This window comes from Columba livia, chromosome 4, assembly GCF_036013475.1.
Source record: "Columba livia isolate bColLiv1 breed racing homer chromosome 4, bColLiv1.pat.W.v2, whole genome shotgun sequence".
Taxonomy (NCBI): Eukaryota; Metazoa; Chordata; class Aves; order Columbiformes; family Columbidae; genus Columba; species Columba livia.
The window spans coordinates 12,172,345-12,188,409 of record NC_088605.1 but is presented as its reverse complement, the minus strand read 5'-3'; the positions used below and the strand labels follow the sequence as shown (position 1 = coordinate 12,188,409).

General features: G+C 39.0%; 1 protein-coding gene across 7 annotated transcripts in view; it reads left to right on the top strand.

Moving 5' to 3' along the window:
* SORCS2 (sortilin related VPS10 domain containing receptor 2) overlaps positions 1 to 16,065 on the top strand; it is a 558,746-nt gene that overhangs the window by 503,346 nt on the left and 39,335 nt on the right. For all 7 annotated transcript variants that reach the window (XM_065062550.1, XM_065062548.1, XM_065062549.1 and 4 more), the window contains exons 15-18: positions 10,512 to 10,632; positions 11,830 to 11,963; positions 12,584 to 12,712; positions 14,094 to 14,265. In XM_065062550.1, the coding sequence (XP_064918622.1) occupies positions 10,512 to 10,632; positions 11,830 to 11,963; positions 12,584 to 12,712; positions 14,094 to 14,265 (556 nt within the window). The remainder of the gene's footprint in view (positions 1 to 10,511; positions 10,633 to 11,829; positions 11,964 to 12,583; positions 12,713 to 14,093; positions 14,266 to 16,065) is intronic.

Genomic DNA, 16,065 nt, shown 5'->3' with positions numbered 1-16,065 from the left:
GCATATCTGTGGACACAAATGTTTGCAGAGCAAGTCAATGCGTTGTAGTATCACTACCAACCTGTGGTCTTGGAGCCAAGACCGTGGTTCTGTCCCATCCCTCCCTCTGCTCAGAAGTCCAGTGTTTAAAGCCTTGTTTTTCCTCTCCTTTTCATAGTTTTCCTAACATACTCAGAAGTATGTGAACATGATACTCTCAGTGTCTTGCTAAAGCCAATGTTCAGTATATTTTGAAGGCAGATCTGGAAACATATTTGAATAAGAGGAATGGAAAGTTTATGAATCCATGTCCTATAAGAATCTTTTATTGCTTTATCCCTTTTTAAAGGAGGACAGAAAAAGGGTAACACATGACTTTTTTATTCAGATACAGTCTTTATGTCATTTTGAGTTGGTGTCACTGAGTGCCTATAGCTACGGTGCTCTAACTTCTCTTTCAGGGAGACAATTCCATTTTAGTGTCTAGTTCTAATAAATGGTGATGATGAGGTAGGCATTGGAAACTTTGGCCAACAATAAAATTGTTTAAATATTTTACTTAAATTTTGGTGAAGCCTTGTACTCCAGTTTGCTGTATTTTGCTCTCAGGAGCTACAGTTTAGGTGACTATACACTATTTATTCTGGCTTTGCCAGGTGTAGTGTGAATGAAGAATTTCCTACCTGTGACAAAAGAGATCTTATTTTTAAGTATGTGAGTAGAAAAAAAAATAGCTAAAGACTTAATCATAACATTTTATAAGTATCCCAAATTAACTTGATGCTTAAGTAAGATAACAATAGAGAGCTGACTGATGGAAAGCTATCCTTTATAATGTCATATGTTTCTCTTTAAATCAATTAATTTTGTTCACTGTCCACCTTGTATTTGCTTCTGCATAAAGTGTCAGGCTAGGCACTAAATCTGCAATTTTTTCCAAGCAGCTTACTTGTTAAAAGGTTGTTCTTGGACAGGAATTTACCAAATAGATGGAAAAAATGTTGGAGGTAATTCACAAACATCATGGAACCACTGAGCTTCTGGATAAAATGCGAACATGCTCATCCTGCTCCTCCCCAGCACTTCTCAGAACTTCTCATTTCTACTCTTTTTCCCCAAATGAGCTGAAACCAAGATGTTTTGGCATATAAGGATGATTGGCAGTTATTATGTTTTGGAGGCAGGAAACAATGGAAAAACATAGTTTGGTTCAATTTCAACTAAATTGTTTCCGCCCTTCATTTTTCACTTTGGCAGCCAAACCAAACCAAGGAGAAAAAAAAAACACCCAAGCCACAAAACACTGCTCTTCAGTGCTATAAGTATATGCATGTGTTTGTAGTTTAAGGCACTTAAATCATAAGTGTCTCAGCATATTTGCCCATGATCTGTTGTGTACACAAGCACTGTTTATGTGAAGTTGCTTTATGTAGGCAGGTGTCTCCTTTTGCACGTGGAAGCATTCATCATTTCTGTAGTTGCAATTTAGAAATGACTGAAAATGTGACCTTTGTTGCATTCTTTTGGGGAATTAGAAAAATATGCAGAATTATTATCTTGATGTATAATAGACTGCAGCTTGAATGTTACATTACTTTCATCCACTTTACTAATATGAACCCTTTGACTTATTTGATTTTTGTTGATTTTACAATTGTGTAAAGGGAGCAAAGACAACTGTTAGGAGGAAAGCATGTCTATCATAGGATTTGTCTGTCATTTTCTTTTTGAAAATGGTAGGCTTTAAATAGCACTGTAGGCATAGTCGTGGCCAACCTGCTTTTCCAACTCACATCCACTTGAAAATCTTTCCTAAATAATGTTACTGTTTCTGTGAGTTAAGGAGAACACTACCTGATGTCTGTGGTTGCACTAGAAGTAGATCACATCTTTCCATGCCATGACCTTATCACTTTACTCCTTCAACTTGGTAATTTCTTTACAGATTTTGGCATGGAGAGGTCTTGTGTCTTGCTGTATGTTCAAAGGCACTGTAATAATTATTAACTACAACAGGCAAAAGAAAAAGATTGTCACATTTATTTGCTTTTTCAGTTATCTCGTCATCATTTGTAGTAAAGGTCTAAGTGAAGCAAAGGACTCAGCTCTTTGAGTTCAGCATAAATTGACAAGAAACTTCTAACACACTGTTCCTTTTAGACAAAAGGCAGCTTAGAAAGTTGCTCCTGTTTCAATATGTGACCTCTGATATCTAGTGAACTATGATGGGCATTAAGTGTTCAATCTGAAATTGTAATTGTGTTATAAAATAATCAAGGTGTGACAGTTTAAAAAATATTTTAACAGTACAGTAAGTTCAATGACAATTATGATTGGTACTAATATGATTTACTACAGGAGAGGAAGTCTTATAGGGAGAACAAGATCTAAGTACCACCTTTTAGTATAGCTCTGTAACAGCTTCCATTTAGATGACTACTTTCCATGAGACAGACTGAAAGTTGTTAAAATAATTAACTAGCATTTCATAGAATCACAGAATGCTAGGGATTGGAAGGGACCTCGAAAGATCATCCAGTCCAATCCTCCTGCCGGAGCAGGAACACCCAGATGAGGTTACACAGGAATGTGTCCAGGCGGGTTTTGAATGTATCCAGAGTAGGAGACTCCACAACCTCCCTGGGCAGCCTGTTCCAGTGCTCTGTTACCCTCACTGAGAAGAAGTTTCTTCTCGTATTTAAGTGGAACCTCTTATGTTCCAGTTTAAACCCATTACCCCTTGTCCTACCATTGTTTGTCACAGAGAAGAGCCTGGCTCCATCCTCATGACAGGATGTATATTTATAAACATTTGTATATTTATAAATATTAATAAGGTCACCCCTCAGTCTCCTCTTCTGCAAACTAAAGAGCCCCAGCTCCCTCAGTCTTTCCTCATAAGGGAGATGCTCCACTCCCTTAATCATCTTTGTTGCCCTGCGCTGGACTCTCTCCAGCAGTTCCCTGTCCTTCTTGAACTGAGGAGCCCAGAACTGGACACAATATTCCAGGTGTGGTCTCACCAGGGCAGAATAGAGAGGAAGGAGAACCCTGGACAGTACTCAATACATTGTAGTTGCTCTCTTATGTAAAGAGCAACTCCACCACCTCGGCCTGGCTGTCCTGTCTTTCCTGAAGAGGACATAGCCATCCATGACCATGTTCCAGTCATGTGAGCTGTCCCACCATGTCTCCGTTTCTGAGAGGCTGGTTTCCTTTCCGAGCTTGATTAGGTGCTCACTGTTGGGTGTTCGAGGTTTAGATCCACAAAGAGTGTAATTTTTGCACATAGTTGGACATCTTTGCTTAGGTGCTGTCCAGAAGAAATTAGACATGTTATCCAAGATAGAGCCACTGACGCCCTCAACACCTGATTATGGTTCAAACCCTAGGCTTTACTTTTGGTACCTGTTCCACCCCCAACTGGCATGACAAGGTAGCAGAGTGCATCAACAGGGCAGTACAGGACTGTGCAGACAAATTCTGCTACCTGGGCAGCAAACTGTTTCAAACATCATGGTTGATGACAAAGTCGCATAGAGGAGAGCAAAAACCAATGCAGCACTTGGGAGATTAAAGCAGCACGTCTAGAATGAAAGAGGCATCCGGTTTCAAACAAAAGTAGCTACGCGTCTCACAGTTGTCATCACTAGTCTTCAGTACGACTGCAAAACTTGTACAATTTAAGTTACTGTGTTAAACATCTGAATAAATTCCACCTGTGCTGTCTTCATGACCTTAGTGGGTTAGTATAGTGGGATCAGTTCCACCACTCTGAAGTCTTTGAGTGTTCTCACATATTCAGCAGTAAAGCAAAACTGTTACAGGTTCAGCTGTGCTGCTCTGGGTATCTGGTGGGGACATCAGGCTGCTCAAAGCCATTTTGTTTGTCCAGAGACAGCAAGGCTAACAGCTCAAAGGTGAACCATCACAATTTTATTATACAAGAAGTTGCCCAAGGAGCGTCTTAATATATATCTACCATGATATGGGACACTATGCCTGAAATCCATCTGCTTGACAAAGAATGTTTTAAGGCTGTTAAACCCTATGAACAAAGTCCTGAAGAACACAGCAGAAAATCCAAAGAGGAAGGGAAGTGTAATGGCTATAGAAAGATGTCCATGACGTCCAAAATGAGTAGTGTGTTGTCAAAATTGGGCTTCCTTCTCCTGAATGAAGCTGTGGAAGCTGAATGTTTACCTGGTAAGTCTTTGGGTGTCTCCAGCACCATCACAGCTTCAGTCAGATGGTCTGCAAGTGCCACAGCCAGCAGGCAACACAGTTGTTACTGCTCATCTGAACTGAGAACATCTATTGAATAGGTCCTCTTTTCTATTGAATGGAAACGTGAATTTACTGGAAGAGGTTATCATTGCATATAATTTCTGTTAAATTAGCTCCGCCTGATTATGAGCCTTATCAGGAACAGAAATAACCAGCAATCCTCCAGCAAATAGTTTAAATGAGTTAGCTTAAAAACTGCATTAAACTGTCTTAGCTATCAAATGATGCAATCAAATTAAAAAATGATGTGCCCATAAATGAACTGGGAACAAATGTACAAAGTTGTTATGGCAACTGAAGTAGTGAAGTTACAATGATGGGTCCTGAATTCTTGCAAATAAAAGTAAATGAATTTCCAAGGTAATTGGAATTTCTTTCAAAAATTATTTATCACAGCATCATCTTTCATAGTTTCAACAGAATTGATTTGATGGCTTTCTAATGAAATATAATTAATCAAGAGGAAGGTTTTAGTAGCTTATGAATTACTATCATCTTGGTATTTAAATTCTGATAATCAGTTACACTTGCTGCACCATTCCAGCTTTTTCAATTCATACGATTTTATTGGACATATATCTTTTGCACCTGAGCAATCAGATTGTTATTTCTGTTATGTATTGCTTTATAGTAGCTAATATTTTTGTCTAATCCATTGAATCCTACTTAGTACATTACTTTATTTCTTACTTTGGAAAAATACTTTTTATGCTAGTGATATTTGGCAGTACACTTAAATGGGCTCTTTTGATGTGTCTGCAAGACCCTGGCCTTAATAGGGCAACAAGTGTCTCTGCAGCAACAGCATTTATTATCATTAAGCCTTTTTTTCAAACAGTTTGCTAAGGTGGGTGTATGTTGGGTGCTGGATTCCTTAGGAAATTTGCTCTAGGAATTACAAAGCTCTATGGCTGCATTTGTCGTGGGGTTTGTGGCTGTGCTGGGACACTTCCTCAAATCTCAGAATTTTTACTTAAGCTGAAGAATGGTGAAATCAGTGTTGCAGTTACTATGCTCTGTCAGAACATGGTTTTCAGTCTGGAGAATCAGAACAAACATAACGGAAATTTGTCTTTTTTTGCGAGAGGCTGCACCAACAGGCAGAAAAGTTATTAGTGTATTTTTCTAAAAATCCACAGGGGGAGAGGCTTATAGTTCACCCATTGAAGCAGTGCCCTAACACAGAATCACAGAATGGTTGGTATTGGAAGTGGTGTCTGGAGATAATCTCTCCAACCACCTGATAAAGCAGATTCGCCTAGAGTAGATTGCACAGGATCACGTCCAGGCGAGTTTGAATGTCTCCAGAGAAACAGACTCCACAACCTCTCTGGGCAGCCTGTTCCAGGGCTCTGGCACCCTCAAAATGAAGAAGTTTTTCCACATAGTCAGATGGAACCTCCTGTGCTTCAGTCTGTGCCAGCTGCTCCTCATCCTGTCATTGGGCACCAGTGGAAGGAATCTGGTCCCATCTTAACATCCACCCTTGAGATATTGATAAACACTGATGAGATTCCCATCTCAGCCATCTCTACTCCAGGTTGAACAGACCCAGCTCTCAGTCTTTCCTCCTATGAGAGATGCTCCAGACCCCTAATCATTTTTGTAGCTCTGCACTAGACTCTCTACAGTAATTCTTTGTCTTTCCTTAACTGGAGGCCCAGAACTAGACATGGTATTCCAGATGTGGCCTCACCAGTGCTGAGGAGGAGAGAATTATGCAACTATATCTTATAAGTTTATTGATCATTTTCTTTCCTATCTTTTTGCCTGCTTTCCAGGTCCTTTTGAAGACAACTCTTCAATCTATAAAAAGACTGAAGACATTTCATTGTACTTCTCATGTGTATCTTTACCAGAGAAAAACCCAATTCTTTCAATCTTACTTCATTGGTTCTGTTCTGCATTGAGCAGCCTATGAGTCATCCTTGCCCCTCTTCCTTTCTAGTGGGTGTGTAAATGTGCATATAGCATCCAAAATTAGACACCATAGGCTTCCAGAGGCTCCACCAGTGCTGAGTTTCTCAAAACACTTACCTCCATGGCTTCTGTTTTCCAGTTGAGAAAACAACCTAGAATTAGTCTTTCTTCTTTTACAACATGTCACGGAGGCACCCCGTAGGTTAATTTAAGGGACAACAAGGTCCAAAAACAACTTTTATTAAACCGGTGAGAAACAGGGTTTTAACACTCCAAAAGTGACTTAAATAAAGGTTCGGATATCAGTTGAGGAAAATTATTGAGGCAGCAACTAATACAACAGGCGGTCCACAGTGTGCATGCACGTGGCTTCACCCAATACAATGCCGGAGCCGTCCCTGAGTCCCGGAGAAATACACACTTGCCTAAACACGGTGCGGGATTATTTTTAAAGAGATACACGCACTCGCAGTGAGTACGGGAAGTGTACACTCGCGATTCCACAAGGGTAAATTTATAATACACCCACAATCCTGCGAGAGTTAATTTACTTACACGTGCAAGTGTGCACGGAATCCTACACGTGCTTATGTGGAAGCACGGGAGGAAAATACACTCGCGATTGTGCGAGGGGCTCTTGGTGGCCACTCACGATTGTGCGAGGAAATAATTTATACATGTGCTCGTATTGGGCACGGAAAGTTACGCGTGCAAGTGTGCACGGAAGGAAAATACACTCGTGATTGTGCGAGGAAATAAATTACTTGTGCAAATGTTCACGGAAAGTTACACGTGCATATGTGCACGGGAGGAAAATACACCCGCGATTCTGTGAGGATTAATTTTACATGCGCTCATATGGAGCACGGAAAGTTATACAAGCATATGTGCACAAAAAGTATAAATATACTCACAATCCTGCGAGCAGTTTTACTTACACATGTGGCGGCGACGCAAGCGGAGTCCCCATCCCGGGGAGCGGGGCTCTCGGCGGCAGCATCTTGCTCGTGCTCCGAGAGACCCGCGACAATGGGCAGAGTCTCAACGAGAATCCCGTTTTTATCTGATCAGATCTGACTGTAGGCACTCTAGAAGCTTCTCTGCACCCCCACACTGAGTGTGGGTGCCCCTGAAGCCTCCAAACATCCCCCACGCTGGGCGCGGCTCAGTGTGCCTCAGCACTCCCTTCTCTTAGTGACCCAGGAGCCAGGGTGCTCTGGGGTCAAACAAAAGAAGCTGTTAGCCTCAAGTAGCAGAGAGAGAGGGAGATGTGCCCACTCCTTTCATACTGAAGGAGGGAGGGGGAGAGAGGGGGTTGCATTCTGCCACACAACAACATTGCATTCGTATTTTAATTACCCAGAATTCCCCAAGACTTTTCTTCAATATTTGAAAGTCATTCACCATTTTGGTCTAGCACCTTTGTTGTGTGTTTTTGTTTTCTGGTTTCCCCTGCTACCTTCCCCTGCCCAGGAGTACTTTTGGTTTTGGAGTCATGTTGATTTGAAATCATGTTGATTTCTGACCATTGTTTCCATCAGTCAGTGTCTGCTCCCTTCCGTGTTCTCTGCAGAATTTTGTGTGTAGGTTTTTTTGACCACATCAATGTTAATGAAATTATTGACTGTGGACCCGTCATATCTTTGTGATATGTATCTCAAGATATTTTCCCATTTGATAACTACTTTTTGAAAATGGATTCTTCTAATTGGAGATGTACTCCCATTCTTCATTACAATGATTGTATCAGCACTGCTGTTTTCCTTTTTTTCTTGAAACAGTATCAGCTGGAATTGTGTAGCAGTTTTAACAAAGGTCAAAATATGCTACATTTTCTCCCTTCCTTTATCCACTAAGCCAGTTACCCCTTAAAAGAAGTAAATTACATTAGTTTGACATTATTTGGTTTTGACAAATCCATGGTGGCTGTTAGTTATCATTTTAATTATCTCCAAAGTGATTAAAAGTGGATAGCTTAAAAATTTGTTTGGTATCTTTGTGGATATCAGAATTAATTTTGTAACTCCCTGGGTCCTGTTTTGTTGGTTTATATATGTGTGTTTATATATATACACATATATATGTGTGTGTATATAAATATAGGTGAAATATTTCCCTTTCTATAGTTATCTGGAATCAGCATCATCTTCTGTGAGGTCTCAAAGATGATTATTACGTTAAGAGATCTTGTTTTATACTTTCAGGAGAATTTCGTTATTCTGTTCTGCATTGAACTCAAACCACCATCTCATTTCTTCTTTCCTGACTAAGCTGCCTGAGACAGCTAACACAAGTGAAGAAAATTTCATTTGTTCCATAGAAAATACTTTCCTTGAGTCAGGAGTGAAGCTTTGACAGGACTTGGCTCCTTGCACTTGGACATATTTGTTGATAAATGGTTAATAAAAGAAACATAACCAAATTTTACAGTTTTGTGGTGTCTGTAGAAGCATTCGCTGAGGTAGGTAGCTGCATAAGCACATGGGCAAGTCTGCCTTATGTTAATATGGAGAAAAAATATATATATATAAAAAAAAAAAAAGTACAGGTATTTAGCATGCAAAAGACACTTCATACCTGTCAGCAAAGCCAGTCATATAGGAGCACACATTGTGGAAAAAGCATGAGACCACCTAAGTAGTCACTTTATTGCATATGTAACTACAAGTGAATAAAGCGTATATGGTGACAGCAACTCTCAGGATCCAGATGAACCAGAAAAAGGAACCAAACCTATAGGTCTCAGTGGGAAAAGTGGGACCACACACCTATGTGCGCATACAGCTAGTGGAACGAGCCACATTTTTTAATTTTTGTGTATTGTTTCTGCTTCTGAGCCATGAGTAGATATAAAAACAAAGAAAATAGATGATCCAAGTTCTCTAATCTCAGAGCTTTACACGAGTAAGATGTGTAAACTAAAGGTGCATGTTTCTGTTTAATTAAGTGCACTTCTGATGGTGAAGTTTCCTTAAGCATGGATTGTTCAGTCATTATAATGTGAGCGAGATGGACCATAATATACAGATATCTCTGTGCTATGGCTGAGAAGCAAAGACACCAGAAAAGAAAGGGAGAAATCACTGTGCATCTTTAGTCTTTGTGACTAATTTTCAGCCTCTTTGGTAGACTTCAGAGCTCTATATCCATCTGCCAGGGAAGATGATTAGTGTGATGATGTTGCCTCTGTGCTGCAGAGAATCCAGCATTTCCTCGCTTCTGGTCTACCACAGTTCCACTTTGAACCTGGTATTTGGGACAAGAGGAATGACTGTGCACAGCAGAGTGCTTTTAGCAAAACTGTACCATTCCTGCTCTGTCTGGATTTGGACAAAAGTGAAGGGAAAACAAAAGGAATTAATTAGTTTGGAGAATGCTGCTTAAGCTTGGAATATGAAATCTGTGCAGTATGAATTGCACAAAAACTATTGGCTTCAGAATCAACCTTCAATTCTTTGGCAAGTGAGCCACATAAGCCTGATACAAACCACAAATACATTTGACTTTTGCCTAAATAAAGTCTTTATTTTTTCTAATTTGTTGCTGGATGTCATACTTACCCATTTTGTTTTGGAAATAAATATTCTGACTTTGAAAATGTTGGCTGCTTTCAAAGTGCAGCTTGGTTTTGAAAGCAATGAGATTTCTTTTTTCTTTTTTTTCTTTTTTCCAAAAAGAAATTTACAGTTTGTGGCTGGTTTTTGTTTTACATTGGACTATCTGAAATGGAGACTCACATTTCTTCAGCACAATGTGTAGATGAAGTGTATTCCTTAGAAATGAATAAAATTTCATGATACTGCTGTGAGTTTAAACAGTAGCAAATTGCTGTCTGAAATCTGTAGAACTTTGAAAATCAAACGAATCAACCAACAAAAGAACTGAGGAAGTTGCACCACAATCATAAGTGATCAGTGAAAGAGCTGGAAATTAAGTCCGATGATCCTGGGTTTGCTCCCTGATCTGAGCTCACTGACAAAATCTGAGAGCTCTGTATGTGTCATATAACAAGATAATAGACAAAAATATTGGGTTCCAAATTAGAAAAAGTAGTATATTTCCAATTAAATTTCTGGATAGTTTTCTGGGGAAAAAATTTCTAATCTATGAGCTATATTTTTAAATTGTAAAGTTTCACAGAAAAATTACAGATGTTTTCTAATTAGATATGTTTTACATGAAGAGGAATAAAAGTGGAAGAAAAATTAACCAGGGAATTTTTAGTATGGAACCATGACCAAAGAAAAAAATAGAACTGAAAACTGGAATCTCAGATGTATGGTATTTCTTTCCAGTAAGATTTTACTTTCGATCTTTTTGTTCAGAGTCTTCGGACATATTAGCTACCGTTCGGACTGGGAACTGGTGAAGGTGGACTTCAGACCATCCTTCCCGAGGGAATGCACTGATGATGACTATGAATCTTGGGACCTCACAAATCTACAGGTATTCATGGTCTTATGTTACCTGCTGCAACTTTTCCATAGCTTTCAGATTCACGTAAAACTGTGTGCTAGGAAAATGTTTTCAAACAGAATTTGGATGCTACATCTCCAACTTTCATCTCCTTATGTTGGTATTTGCTGATGTTACAGTAGTTTAAAATGAAGGAGGGGTTTGTGTCCCTGTGGTTGTGTGATCCATGCTCTTGGAAAAGCAGAAGTGTATCTGGTGGTCTGCTGTAATAATAGGTGGTCTTCCTGTCTTATGAAGCATATACCATAATCTACAATGTGTAATATTGATTGAAACAATTTCAACATGCAGTCATATGTTCTGCCAACTTCCTGACCACATACTCATATATAAATTGCCATAAGTAAAGCCCATCCCAGAAGTAATTTAGCATCTCAGTGGACTGATCATGTAATGGAGTCCAGTTGTTTTGGGCAATACGATTTTTGCAGTAATGCATTAAGGCTGTGCTGATCCTGGTGCTCTGGCCAAATCCAATTTTGGGAAGCTACATTCTCCATACAATGTATTGATTAAAGAGACCAATGTGAGTGGAATGTTTTACATTATATGTAATGTATCATATTTATTCACAATCATTCTGATTATTATGCTTGTGCTTCTTTGCTACGTTTGTTCTCTTGCTCTCTGCAGAGCTGTTTGGTTTTGGGTTTTTTTGTGTACTGTTCTGTGTTATTCCAGATTTCCAGCTCTTGTTTGCTGGTTCTCATACCTAATTTTACCACTTCTTGCTTGGGAATGCGGTGTTCAGATAGTCTTCATTCTACCTGTGTCCACATGCTTGGTAATTTGTGCTGAATGCTGACATGAGGCATAGTGATTTAGACAGAACTTCAGCCATCTGCATCCACACCGAATTTTTAAATGGTCAGTTACAGGGTTGTGCCTAGATTGTGCACACATGACATGGGTTAAATTCCACTTGAAATTTTCATATACATTTTTGGATTTGTGCCCTGAGATATAGTGTACGTTACAACTTCATAATGGCCCATTATTGGATGGCGGTGACTATGTGAGCTTTGTATACCCAAACATTTGAATATGAAAGAGTTGATACAACTTTATAGTCTTGGCAGCAAGACCAGCCTTTTTCATGACAACACGAGGTCGTGTCTGTGTAGTGTAGGTTACAGTGTGCAATAGATCTGGTGCTTTGATTTTCAGGGTGATCGTTGCATCATGGGCCAGCAGAGGAGCTTTCGGAAGAGGAAGATTTCATCATGGTGCATTAAAGGGAGAAGTTTCACATCAGCTCTCACATCCAAAGTTTGTGAATGTGTGAACTCTGATTTCTTATGGTGAGTCTGTCTGGGGAGCTTTTGAGGTATTTCTAGTGAAGGATTTCAGCTCCTCCTCTTGCCTGTCTCACACATAGCCATGTATAAACGAAGAGGCAACAGGTAATTGGAATAAGAGGTTGTTTTTGTATTAGACTTTGTTTAAAAACATTATCATGTTTTAAGCGTTTGTTCCACCTGACTGAACAAATCCTGATATTTTTCCCTATTGATCAAGACTTGAAAAATGACCATTGGATTGATTCATAAGACAAGCAAACCCTTTCTATTTGTGAATGAAGAAAAAAGAAGAAAACAAACAAAAGCCAAATCAAAAAACAAAACACACACACAAAAGAAGAAGAAACATGTTGGTCTGAGTAGCAAAGGAAACCTTTTAAAAATCCATGCTCCTAAGAGAGTTAATTTTGCAAAACTGTCAAAGTAATTACAACTAATTTTTCCCTTAGGTGTACACAACTCCCATTGAAATTAGAACAGAACTCGCTTAATGAACTTGTATGTTCAGCTGCTAGAATAATAAAAAACTTCATACTCTTAAAAACGTAGCCTCATCCACCACAAATTATACTGCTGAATGAAGTGGGAATAGTAACACCCTTGGTGTTGATGTCTTGCAGTGATTATGGGTTTGAGCGCTCTGCACCTCTGAAGTCAGAATCTAGCAAATGCTTTGCTGACTTCTGGTTTAACCCAGAAGCACCTCCTGAAGACTGTGTGCTGGGGCAGGCGTACACCAGCAGCACTGGGTAAGCTGATCTTGTGTTTAACTGGTTTGCAGTGACTTACAGAGCAGGGGAGAACAGCCCAACCAAGGGCAACAAAAGTGTAAATAAGGCAAACTGTAAAAAAAATGGAGCATGTGCAAAAGCTTCCTACAGAGTAATAAAAGAGAAGTGTTACTTCACATGTTTGCAGTAGTTCAAAATCTAACCCATTTGAGAAGAGGGAGAGCTGTCTTGTGCCCAGTATTTTTTATTTTTTGTTTTATAAATGCATTTTATAAATATCGCTACACTTCCGATAGGAATGTCCTTTCAAAGGCTTTCTGGATTTTGGTTTTTTTTAGCCCATTCATGAGTTCAGACCAATTTTCAGTTTGAATCCAAAGAATTACTTTGAGAAGTCAGTAACATCTCACAGAACTTCCCAGTCTCTCACTTCTATGGGGGTAAAGAGTTCTGTGAAGAATAGATTCTTTTCCTGACCAGATGGGATACTCAGAATCAAAGGAAAGCTTTACTAACTGTAAACAATACCACATAGAATGTACACTACAATGTAGTCTGATGTCTGTGCTGAAAATAACTTGCAGCTGGCATCTATTCTGGCTTATCATAACATCATCTCTGTTGGTTGTAGAGATGAGAACCAAATGATGAAATGTCAAATCTAGCAATAGAATTGCAGTCTCTATGTATATTTGCCTTACCAAGGAAAATGATGCCTTTTGGGTTGTGGCTGACAGCTGTGATATACAGAATAGGAATGCAAAAGGGTGAAATCCGACTCCAATTTTAAAGGATGTTTAAAAATAACATACCTGAGTGAAACTGATCCATAAACAATTACTGTACACATCCAAGTATTTAATTATTCTTTAAAAGTGTTAGGCTTGTCACTCTTTGTACTGTTATGTTAAATAAATGCTTTAAGTGTTTTAAGAAGTGCATAGCTTTGAGACCAGTTGATAAGCAACTGGTTCTGGGTTAATGCAGAAGCTGCTTGATCTGTTTTCTTCCTGATCTTTGGGTTTTGAACCAAGACATGTAGATCATAGAAGACCATTTAATGCTAGGAAATGGTATGGCAGAGAGTTTGGCAGACTGTCTAGCTCCTGGAGGGCTGGTCAGGCATGTTTCTAAATTTGAAAAGGCAGACTCTTCCAATGCATACAAGTGAAATCTTCATCATGCTCCAAACCGTCTTTCTTCAACAGGTTTTACTCAGTAAAAGCAATGTCTCTCATCAAAGTATTTGCATCATAAGTAGGTTTTGATCAGCTATCTTGTCTGTTTGTGAACCCAAGGAATATTCATCAGCGACCATCAAGCTCACATTCATTGTCTCTGATGGCATTCTCCTGCTCTCCTCTGATTCATTGTGCTCACTGCTTACTGGTTTTTGCAGGTACAGGAAAGTCGTTTCTAATGTGTGTGAAGGTGGCGTAGACCTGCAGCAGAACTTAGCACAGCATATGTGCCCATTGACTGCTCCCAAGGGACTTCAGATCAGCATCAGAGAAGAAAGCCTGGCTGTTAAGCCTGGAGAAGACATCACTTTCATCGTCAGACAGGAGCAGGTAGTAATGAACATTTGCTTTATGAAAGTTTCCTCACTCTTTTTATGGTTCCTTTCTCTCCTACCTGTTTTGCTGCTGAATGAGATTAAGTTGTGCTTGAAACAAAGACAAATGTCTCTCTAAATATTGAAGCTTTTGTTTTGAAATGAATCAGATAATCCAGTAAGCTCAGTGAGCCGCCAAGTTATTTCCATGAAACAGGATTTGTCTCCTTAGCAGTGTGGTCAGTTGCGATACCTTAAATATATCAACTTTTTTGAAAATCAAAGGAACTAAATTACCAAAGTCTCCTTGGACTGAACATTTCAGCAGCCATATCAGAGAAGAAAAGAAATGCAGAGAACATTTAATCTTCTGTTCTAAGTGTTTTTGAGAATTTGCCTTTCAGAAAGGAATCGAGAAAAGCTTTAGAGAAATCAGTGAATAGCACAGCATAAGAACATTTATTGTGTATTAGTTGTGTTGCCAAACATATGTTTTTTTTCTGTTTCTTGAGAGAGACAATGTCTTAAGGACCTGATAAAAGACAGCAAGTAACTTTTGGATTGTTTGCTATGGGTATGTTTCCTCATGCTTTCTGGTATTAGGCTCTAACTGTTGTACTCAGGTTACAGGAGTATTGTACTTCCTGGCTAACCCCACTGATTTGCAAGGAATTGAACAAAGTTCACACATTTTGGCAAACCTGTGCAATATAAATCAGGCACTTGGGATTTATTTCTGTAATGGAATCAAGAAGGTTACGTGCAGAACACCAGGCTGCTTAATGCTTCACAGGCTCTGCGTCCCAATACTTGTAGTGCCTCAACAGTTGTGTGGCAAGTTATGCTGCCTTCTCTTTTTGTAATCTGTTTGGAAATGTTTATTGTAAGAATAGAACATTTGGTTGCAATTTGGACTCTAATGACTTTGATAGGCAGCTTGACATTTTGTCCTACTATATAGATTCTGAACCTTTCATGAATCTCTGTGGTAATACCTAAAAACTTTGAAACTATTCAAAAATCTTCGGAAGTCAGCGATCTTGACAGGAATCCTGTGTTCTGATAAAGTCTTTGCTCCATACATTGAACTGGAAGGCAGATTTAGAAGAAATGTAGCAGTTTGCTGCCACCTATAGCTAATAATAATGTTTATACTCAAATGCTCTGTGCATTGCTTAGAATTTAATCTATACAAAAAAGTCTAATGAGAATTCTTAACAATACCTGCGTTTAGGAAACAGCCCTATAGGATAAACCAAAACATACCGCTTTCTCTGCTGAACAAAATTAATTTGCTAGTTGATATGAATGCACATGCATTCTTGCAATCTCTAATACTAGGTGCAGGAATGCCAGACATCTGGGAGTAAAGAAAGCAAGCTTTGGGTATGTTTGGACAGTTTCTAAGTGACCTTAGAAATAATAATAAAAATAATTTATAACTATAGTGATTTTTTTTCCCACATTCTGTTGGCTGAATGTATGAATAAATAATATAATAACAATTATCTATTTTGCATGGAAGTGGAAGCGCTGATTCGTTTTAAATTTAGCTGCCTTTTCCCTGTGTGACACTTTTGTCACCTGTCCACTCCTTTCCGTCTTTCCTGGCCAGGAAAAGAGAAGTGCCTTGATGCTTTTTAGATGGCACTCTCATCTTTACACTAGGGAACAATATTAAGAGAAGCTTGCATCTACTGGCTTACAACACTGATTTCTGTCTCACCTGGAAAAAATACACATTTGCTTGTTAGCATAAAAAAGAGCAAACACAAACTGTTTGCAATCTAATGTCATCTGAAGAGATTCCACTTAC